Below are 9,859 nucleotides of genomic sequence, written 5' to 3' on the forward strand. Positions count from 1 at the left end.
GTGGGGCTGGGCGCCCACGCTCTCCCGTCTCCAGGCAACGGGAAAAACAGAGGCCAGCTGAGAGCGCCTGCGCGGCCGTCGGTGGAGGGAGGGTTCGTGGTCGGGAAAACTAAGTCCTGGGGTTTCCCCTGGGCAACAGCTGTTCCCGAGAGCCTCAGGTACGCGGAAGGGCGGGGAGACATGGGCTCAGCACCTTGACCTCCCAAGGGCCCGACAGATTGTAGAGCGAGGGCTTGTCCCCAAAGCGGAGTCTCCAGTAGAGGCTTCCCGGCTGAGCCCTCCAGGACAGAATGCGACTTCGGCGTTCCGGATCTAAAACCCGCGGCGGCCAGATCAGGTGGTCCCCGCGTCTCAGATTACAGACCTGCCGTCTGTGCCGCGGGGACTCCTTGAGTGAGGGTTTGCCAGTCAGGCACCTGCTGCAGGCCCTGAGCTGCAGCAGCTGTGCTCTTTGGGGTCAAGCATTGTTTCAGCAGGAGGGAAGCCCCGAGAGCTCTTTGTGCCAGTCACTTAGCAGTGGGCCGCAGTTTTCTCACCTATAAAATAATGGGGCTAGACTTGGAGTCCTAAGGTCCCTAAATTCGAGTCCTGTAACTCTGAGAGAACCCCTCAGTTTACAGGTGAAGAAACTGGAGCCAGCGAGGGGAAGCTGCTTGTCCTGTGTCACAGGCCTAAAAACTGACTTTCAATCCAATAGCCCTTTCCACCTGCTACAGAGTATGCTGTGTATGGCAGAGGCTGGTACTGATACAAAGGAAAGCCAGGTGACAGGAACACCTGTATCACATTCCTTTTTCTATCCTCAGGACCTAATAAGCACCCGCAAGACATAATAAGCGTTCACCAAATGCTTATTGAATGAAAGCTCTGGCAAACCCAGCTCCACTGTCCCTAAGAAGTCTAAGGGAAAATGTGGGTAGGACAAATGTAGAAACAGTTTACTTCAGCAGCCGACATGAACCTCAGACAAACTCCTCACATACATCTGGTTTAAATCTCCCCTAGGCTTTCAGTCCACGCCCTGAATGGCTGGTCTCCAGTTGGCACTGCCTCTGCCTGTGGGCATTATGCTCCCACATAATAAAACGGAAGCTCCAGAGTTCCACTCAGCTAAGCAAGACCCCTCTGAAAAAGGTGACTCTTCCCAGCGGTCCTCTATGGGGCACCCGAGGAACAATGTCCAGCAGAAGCTTTTGAGCAACCAAGAGCTGACTCTGGATAATCTCTACACTCACCCCAAATGGAACACCTGCACGAAAGCCCAGAGCTACTCTTATCCCTGCTGTGCTGGAATCAGCCAGCAAGACTCAAGAAGCAATCCCCAGGGCCAAGCAAAGTGTTTGTTTTACTCACCAGGCCCTCAATCCCAGTATCCCAAAGCAAATAACCAGGAATTCATCCCCTTTACAAAGAAACGAGTTGGGGTAGACCGGGCATACCCACTGAAACCTGTGTTTCACCGGAAGCCCCATAGTACAGGTGAGGCTGGCACTGATGGGGACCAGAATGTCTCTCCAAGACCCCCTGAGCCAAGAAAGTTTTCATACAATAGCTTTGGTTCAAGGAACTGGGTGAATTCATCTGTGGTTGGTACAGTTGCTGCCAGTCAGGAGGACAGGGTCATGGCAAACCCCAACAGGACGGAGTGGATGCAGATCCAAAGACTAGAGGCTGCAGGGGAGAGTTTAGAGGAGGAAATCCGCAGAAAAGAGACTCTTCTGAGGGAAAAGCTGAAGAAGACAGAGGAGGAACTCAGAAGGATCCAGAAGGAAAAAGAACAGGCCGAGGAAAATGAAAAAAGAGAGCTGCAGAGAATGGTACTCCCCGGGAGGAGAGTTAAAGGCAATACCACATACAAACCTATCTTCTCCCCAGAATTCATGTCTGAGGAGGTCTTCAGTAGAGACACAGGAGAGGATGAAACTTGGGGACGGTCTCAAGAAAGATCTAGTCCATTCCAGTTCTCTGATTATGGAGTTCAGAAGCTCAAAAGGGAAAGACTGGTGGCAAGCAATAACAACATCCGAGACCGAGTCTCAGGGCGATTGAAGGAGACATTTTCTCAAGCTTCAGAAGCGCCACTCAGTGCTTTGCGGAGGTCCACCAGCAATTCTAGCTCGTCTAGGGCACCACACTCCTCGGGCTCCAGCTGTTCCACTGAAGAGCCAGAACTGGGCGAGTGCAGCCACTGTGGCCGAAAGTTTCTCTTGCTCAGGCTGGAGAGACACTCCAACATCTGCCGCAGGATGCAGAGTTCCAAGAGGAAAGTGTTTGATTCCTCCAGGGCCCGGGCCAAGGGCACAGAACTAGAGCAGTACTTGAACTGGAAGGGACCAGCCTCAGTCAAGGTAACAAGGGCCTTATGGATTTGCCTTGAGTGGGGATCATTTTAAGAGCCTGTTATATACTCATCCATTTTCTTTAAAAAAATTTCATGTGTCATATGGGGAGAAAGTGAGAATTAACGTTTGATTTATTGATTACTACCGTGTGCCAGTCACAGTGATGGGAGCTTTTCATATGATCCTCACCACAACCCTGTGAAGATTTCATTATCTTTTATCAGTTCAAAAGTCAAGTGTCAGAGAGGTTAACTTGCTTGAGATCACAGTCTTAAATGACAGTCAGCATATAAATCTGGGTCAGAATGACTCCAAAAATCTAGACTTAAAAAATATATGTCCTTGGGCTTCCCTGGTGGCGCAGTGGTTGAGAGTCCGCCTGCCGATGCAGGGGACACGGGTTCGTGCCCCAGTCCGGGAAGATCCCACATGCCATGGAGCGGCTGAGCCCGTGGGCCATGGCTGCTGAGCCTGCGCGTTTGGGGCCTGTGCTCCGCGGCGGGAGAGGCCACAGCAGTGAGACCCGTGCACCACACACACAAAAAAATTATATATATATATGTGTGTGTGTGTCCTTTTGATTATAAAAGTAATAAACACTTACTTTAGAAAATTTAAGGGAATGAAAAATATAAAGAAAAATATTATGAAGCATTTCACTACCCTGAGAGAATTCTTCGCTCTCTGCAATATATTCTGCCACCTCCCAAGATTAGGACTTGCTACCACTCCTATAAGCTGTATCTATTTTTTCAAGGTTGGCTAATTTTGATATACATTCTTAGTAAATACATGAAACACAATTGTTTGGAATTCTTTTTCTCCCCATTTAGAGCGTAAACACCTTAAGGTTAGAAGACTTTATTTTATGTTTTTAATAATTTTTATTGGGGTATAGTTGATTGACAATGTTGTGTTAGTTTCAGGTGTACAGCAAAGTGAATCAGTTATATGTATATATATGTCCACTCTTTTTTAGATTCTTTTCCCATATAGGTCATCACAGAATATTGAGTAGAGTTCCCTGTGCTATACAGTAGGTCCTTGTTAGTTATCTATTTTATTTTTTAATTTTTATTTATTTATTTATTTATTTTTAACTGTACGCGGGCCTCCCACCGCCGCGGCCCCATCCGCCGCGGAGCACAGGCTCTGGACGCACAGGCCCAGCGGCCACGGCCCACGGGCCCAGCCGCTCCGCGGCACGCAGGACCCTCTCGGACCGGGGCACGAACCCGCGCCCCCAGCATCGGCAGGCGGACCCCCAACCACTGTGCCACCAGGGAAGCCCTATTTTTATTTTTTAAAACTTATTTTTGGCTGCATTGGGTCCTCATTGCTGCGCACGGGCTTTCTCTAGTTGCGGCGAGCAGGGGCTTCTCTTCTTGTGGTGTGCAGGCTTCTCATTGCAATGGCTTCTCTTGTTGTGGAGCACAAGCTCTAGGCACGCGGGCTTCAGTAGTTGTGGCATGTGGGCTCAGTAGTTGTGGCTCGTGGGCTCTAGAGCACAGGCTCAGTAGTTGTGGTGCATGGGCTTAGCTGCTCCGTGGCATGTGGGATCTTCCTGGAGCAGGACCCGAACCCGTGTCCCCTGCATTGGCAGGATTCTTAAGCACTGCGCCACCAGGGAAGTCCAGTTATCTATTTTATATACAGTAGTGTATATATCTCAATCCCAATCTCCCGATTTATTCCCCCCCAGCACTCCCTCCTGGCAACCACAAGTCGGTTCCCTATGTCTGTGACTCTATTTCTGTTCTGGAAACAAGCTCATTTGTACCTTTTTTTTTTTTTGGTTGAACCATATACCATTCTAAGTGCTCTAGATTACATATACTATCTCACATAATTTCCCAACAATACTACTACTATCCCATTTTAGATATGAGGCAAGAAGTTAAGTAACATGCCCAAGATGACACACACACATATATATATATTTTTTTTTCTATGTCATAATATTGACATTCAGTCCAGTAATCCTCCACTGCAACAGCTCCTTTACTTTGCAGTGAAAATTGATTTGTATATTTTTTGCCTCTGAGTCCCTGTGGGATTTTTTTTTATTCAAACAGAAAGTCACTAAAATTATAATCATCCTCATCAGTTCACTCAGTCCCTTGTAATTAATTTTTTTTCATCTTGATCTTTTGTTCGTACTTTTATGAATTCATCAGTTTTCCATCAGAGTTCTGAAAATGCTTATTCATTCAGTTCAGCAGTATAGTCAGTTACCAGAAACCTGTACTTGTCAGAGTCTTTTCCATGAATTCCTTGAAGATGAAACCCTTTTATAGGAACATTTTTGCAAAAGCATCAGAGTACACCCAGAACTCTCTGTAAATGACCAAAGACTTAAAAATGACTGCAGTTAAAGATTTGATGAAAGTTCATAATAATGCAGTTGACAAGGAAATTTAGTTATTTCTGAGACATACATTTTAAAGTAATGACTAGAATTATGACTTATAACATTATACCAGAACATATAAGATTTTTAGAAATTTCATGTAGTGTCTGAAACATTTATATTAACATATTTCCATACAAATAACCCAAAGAAAGTTTAGTATTAGTTGTTTTTTTTTGTTTGGTTGGTTTTTTATACTGCAGGTTCTTATTAGTCATCGGTTTTATACACATCAGTGTGTACATGTCAATCCCAATCACCTAATTCAGCTTCCACACATAAGTGATATCATATGATATTTGTCTTTCTCCGTCTGACTTACTTCACTCAGTATGACAATCTCCAGGTCCATCCGTGTTGCTGCAAATGGCATCATTTCATTCTTTTTTTTTTTATAGCTGAGTAATATTCCATTGTGTATATGTACCACATCTTCTTTATCCTCTCCTCTGCTGATGTACATTTAGGTTGCTTCCATGTCTTGGCTACTGTAAATAATGCTGCTATGAACATTGGGGTGCATGTATCTTTTTGAATTATGGTTTTCTCCAGATATATGCTCAGAAGTGGGATTGCTGGATTAGAGGACTTCGTCTTTGGTGAACATTCCTAGCTGCAGAAAAATGTTGTAAAAAGTGACTTTGAGACACTTCCATACATTTGGGGGAACTTCATAGGCACATTTGGATAGTCAGATCTGGAGAAGATTGTCTGGTGAAGCTTCTACCACCTTGTCAAGGTTATAACACTGGGGTTGTAAATGAGTGTTTCTCAAAGTGTGGCATGCTGACATGCATTTTTTATTTCAGTAATTGTAATGTGTATTAGAAAAGTAAAACATAGTAAGCCCTTGATTTCCAGGAATCATGAATTTAAAGAAAAATAGTAAGGGGGATGAAGTGAAAGTGGTATGCAAATGATCAAAATGTGCGAAAGCCGTGATCTCAAAGCCCGTCCAGCTCTGAGTCTCGTAAACTATGAGAGTGTTATTCTATTTTCATTTCCTTCCAACCCTCCCACCGCCACGCTAACACCTCTTGTCCGTTAGCACTTTACAGTTTATGTGTGTATTTGCGGGGCCTTTAAAAACTCACGTTTATGTGGTGGCTGTTAAGAGAAGTCTCTTGCAGTCTTAATTATTTCTTTCAGTATGATATGGGAGATCACTACAAGAAAGTCCTTTCCATGTTTAGCGACGATCTCCCTGAAATCGAATAAAGCAAAAAAAAAAAAGGGTTTCTGAGATCAGATGCCCTAGCTTTGTGGAAACTAGTTTGAGGAAATATGTTGCATTGAGGACATCAAGGCAGAAAGGATCTGGATTGAGATGGACTCCTCTCCTTGGACCGTCCCAAGTTTTATTCCAAAGCTTTGTGCCTTTGTAAGCTGAGTGGTTTGTGTCTCTCTGTTATTCCTTCAGTGTACTTGCAAGAACAGGTGATTTTTCTTTTATCCTTTAATATTCACATAACTTCCAGCAGACTCATACTCTTGTCTCTCTACTAGACCTTATGTATTTGAGCATAGAGACTATATCTTTGTGCTTTGTGATTAATAAGTGAAGAATTAAAGTATAAGTATCATATAGTTGAGGAACTTTCCCCTAATTCAATTCTAAATGTTCCTAAATACCATCTCTAACACTCTGATTCTCTTGCCTTGTCTGTTTCAGTAAGATTTTCCTGGTGGATCCTTCCTTTTCCTTTGATAACATCTCTTCCTATATTCATCACCAAGCAGCTACTTGCTTTTCTTTTTTCTTCTTTTTAAAATTAATATTATTTTCATCTGAGTAGTATTTGAATACATTTGACAAATCATGTAGTACTGAGTGACCTATAATGCAGATCAACAGTATTTTGCCTCATCCCTCTCTGGCCCCTCATCTAGCTCCCACAGGCAGTTCTGATAGATGGCTCTTCTGGTATGCATTTCCATATTTCTAAATAATATACTTATTTGCTTGATTTATCAATTTTGCACATTATCTGTTGACCTCTTATGGACACTCTGGGTTCTTATCCCCTCTCCTCCCACTTTTCTCCTTCCCTTATCCTTCCATTGTAGTGATATCACAGTTTTGGGTTAAACCAGTAGTCAGCTGTTTATGTGATAATAAACACATAAATTTTGTTCACTGCTGAGTGGACAGATTCTGCCCCTGCCCACATTCACCCAGAGTTAATAATTGACCCATGTTTTAATTTGCTTGGTTTCCTACATACCTAATTGTATTTTTCCCCCCCTGAATGATCTGCCCAGTATCAGACACCTGTTAATGTTTTTCTATCAGTTTGACTTTTTTTTCTTCTGGAAACTCCATCCCACCATTCTTTTTCTTCCTGCTCCAGCCCAGACTGGTTCTTCTCCAGGCCTGGTGCAGACCTGTTGTTTGGAACTTCTCTCTGCTTCTCTCCTGTTTCCAGCACCCTGTGTCTTCCTTTTTCTTGCTTTACTCCTTGCTTTGCTTAAGCTTTATTAAGAAAGGTGCACGGGAGGCATATTTTTTGTCTTGGGATGAATTAAAATATCGATATAAAAGCTTTATTTTTGATTGATGAATCGGCCAGGTAGAGAATTCTAGCTGGAAAATTATTTTCTGTTAGAACTTTTATGGCATTTTCCCACTAGCTTTTAGCATCCAATGTTACTGTTGAGAAATCTGATACCATTTTGATTTCTGCTCCATTATATGAAACCTATAGATTTTTTTCTTTTTCTTAAAACTTATAGGATTCTCTCTTTATTCTACAATGATTGTGTTGGATAGTGGGTAGGCCATTTCAATCTCAAGGGTAGTGATATTTATTTCTAGGAATGTTTATTGTCTTTAATAATTTCCTCCTTGTGCTTTCTGTTTTTGGAACTCCTATTAGTCAGTGTTGGACTTTCTAGATTAACTTCCTAATTTTCTGATCTTTTCTACTTTCCATCTTGGTCCTTTTTCCCATTCTGCATAACTTTTCTGACATTATTTTACAACAGTTCTGTTTTTAGCTATTGCAGTATTAATTTATAATAGTTCTTTCTGGTTCTCTCATTCCTTTTTCATAGTATATATATTCTAGTTTCATAGATAAAATCTCTTCTAACACTACTTTGATATTATGAATTTTTGTAAAAAAATTTCTTCTGCTACCTGCCTTGTTGCTACTTCCTGAGCGTGTATGCATGTGTGTTCCTGTACTTGTTTGGTCCCTTCCTTGTTAGAGCTTTACTGACTGTCTGTTCATATTTAAGTTTAAGTGGGGCTTGTTGACTGAGGGCTTTCATATTAGGGTTGTCAAACAGTGAGTCTTTTAATTGGGGTCCCTCAGAATCAGCATCTCAACTTTTCTCTCAACTGCCTGGTGCATCCAGAGAACTCCTGCCTCCTGTGAGGGTGCCTGTGTCTGGTACTCTGGGAGCTGAGTGGGGGAAGGAAGCTGACAGTTAACTCCACAATACATTGTGTACACTTGCCCTTAATCTCCATTTTCAGCCCCTAGATTAACCCTGCTCTCCACTGTGCCTGGATGTCCTGAGTCTGAAACCTGTCTGGTTCAATTTCTCCAGAGGGGGTGCTGGAAGTGTTGGACACTTGGATGTGCAAGGTGGAGAGGAGCCCTGGGAGCCAACCTGTTCACCTCCCCCTTCCCACTACGTGTATTTCCAAGCACTGAGCCTCCCAGGGGTTCTGCTGGGAAATAGGCTTGCCTCTCAGTACCATCCACCTTTGCGGGCCCTTAGTTTAAGTCAGCGGTCCCAGACTTTTTGGCACCAGGGGCCGGTTTTGTGGAAGGCAGTTTTTCCATGGGTGGGGCGGGGAGGGGATGGTTCAGGCGGTGATGCGAGCGATGGGGGAGCAGCAGATGCAGCTTCGCTCGCCGCTTGCCCGCCGCTCACCTCCTGCTGTGTGGCCCGGTTCCTAACAGGCGTCGGACCAGAACCAGTCCGCAGCCCCGGGGGCGCTGGGGGCCCCTGGTTTAAGTGCCTCCACTCTGGCAAGTCAGTTATCATTGTTGCTTCTTTCCTGTTCTCCTTGACCTTAATTTCCTTACTGTCATTCTAACGGAGACTCAGGAGGGGGATGAGATAGACACCAAGTTAAATGATCAGTCTTCCTTCAACTTACAGGCTGAACCTCCTTGGAAGAGCAACTGGAAACAGAAGCACGAATCTTTCATCCGTACCCTCCGTCAGGCTCGCGAGGTCCAGCAGGTAGTTGCCAAAGGTGGAAACCCCTCCGACCTGCCTCCCATCCTGCCTGCAGAAAATCCAGACTATATTCAGTGTCCTCACTGTAGCCGCCACTTTGCTCCCAAGGTGGCAGAGTGGCACATTCCTAAGTGTAAGACCATCAAGAACCGCCCTCCACCTCCAAGGAAGCACTGCAGTTGAGCAGACAACAGTGGAAACTTCCTTGATAGCCCAGAAGGCTCTGCTTCGCTTCAGCAGTAAATGGGAGTAGAATAATTTGATGCAGAGCAGAAAGAACTAAGACTTTTACATCTCCCAGGTGTGCCTGCAGAGCTGAAATCGGTGAAGAGAGAGAGACCCATTGCTAAGCAGCAGGAGGCAACAGGAAGCCTCAGCTTCCCACTAAATCACCGCCTCCGGCTGGTGTGCCTCATGTTATTGCCCTAAGAACTGATGGGTGAGGACACGTAAGAGTAGCGAGTAGGCTACATTAAAGCTCTCTTCTTGCAAGCCTGATTGTGGTTTGTGCTAGTTAAGTGCCTGCATTTGCTGTGCCTTCTTGCCACTGCCTCTGCATGTATGTCTATGGCTTCTGTTAACTCCTCTTGTTCTTGCAAGAAGTTGGCTCGTTGGTATCAGAGGATCATGGTATCTTATAAAAAATACAGTTTTGCCATAAGACAAATGACCTCCCTGATACATGGTCCTGGCCAAAAGTCAATACAAGTATGGAAGGTTCAGGCGCCAGTATGTCCTAAAGCCTCCCCATGTTGTACTGTGTAATAAAGGGACCCTCATCTTTATGTACAATACTTTACAGGGTAGGGATGGGGAAAAGCACACTATGTCTCTGTAGTTGTTCCTTCCTAATGGATTTCATATGTCAGAAAAAAAAAAAAAAAGGAAGGAAGGAACTTTAGTTTCAGCT

The 9,859-nt window shown here is 44.3% G+C and overlaps 1 protein-coding gene across 1 annotated transcript; it reads left to right on the plus strand.

Moving 5' to 3' along the window:
* Positions 1-85: 85 nt before the first annotated feature.
* Positions 86-9,713, plus strand: ZC2HC1C (zinc finger C2HC-type containing 1C). Its single transcript, XM_032623346.1, has 3 exons — positions 86-158; positions 1,006-2,348; positions 8,869-9,713. Exons 2-3 carry the CDS (start codon positions 1,026-1,028, stop codon positions 9,130-9,132), a joined length of 1,587 nt encoding a protein of 528 aa, XP_032479237.1. The 5' UTR covers positions 86-158; positions 1,006-1,025; the 3' UTR covers positions 9,133-9,713.
* The last annotated feature ends 146 nt before the right edge of the window (positions 9,714-9,859 follow it).

Source organism: Phocoena sinus, chromosome 2 (assembly GCF_008692025.1).
Source record: "Phocoena sinus isolate mPhoSin1 chromosome 2, mPhoSin1.pri, whole genome shotgun sequence".
In the NCBI taxonomy this organism is placed as follows: domain Eukaryota; kingdom Metazoa; phylum Chordata; class Mammalia; order Artiodactyla; family Phocoenidae; genus Phocoena; species Phocoena sinus.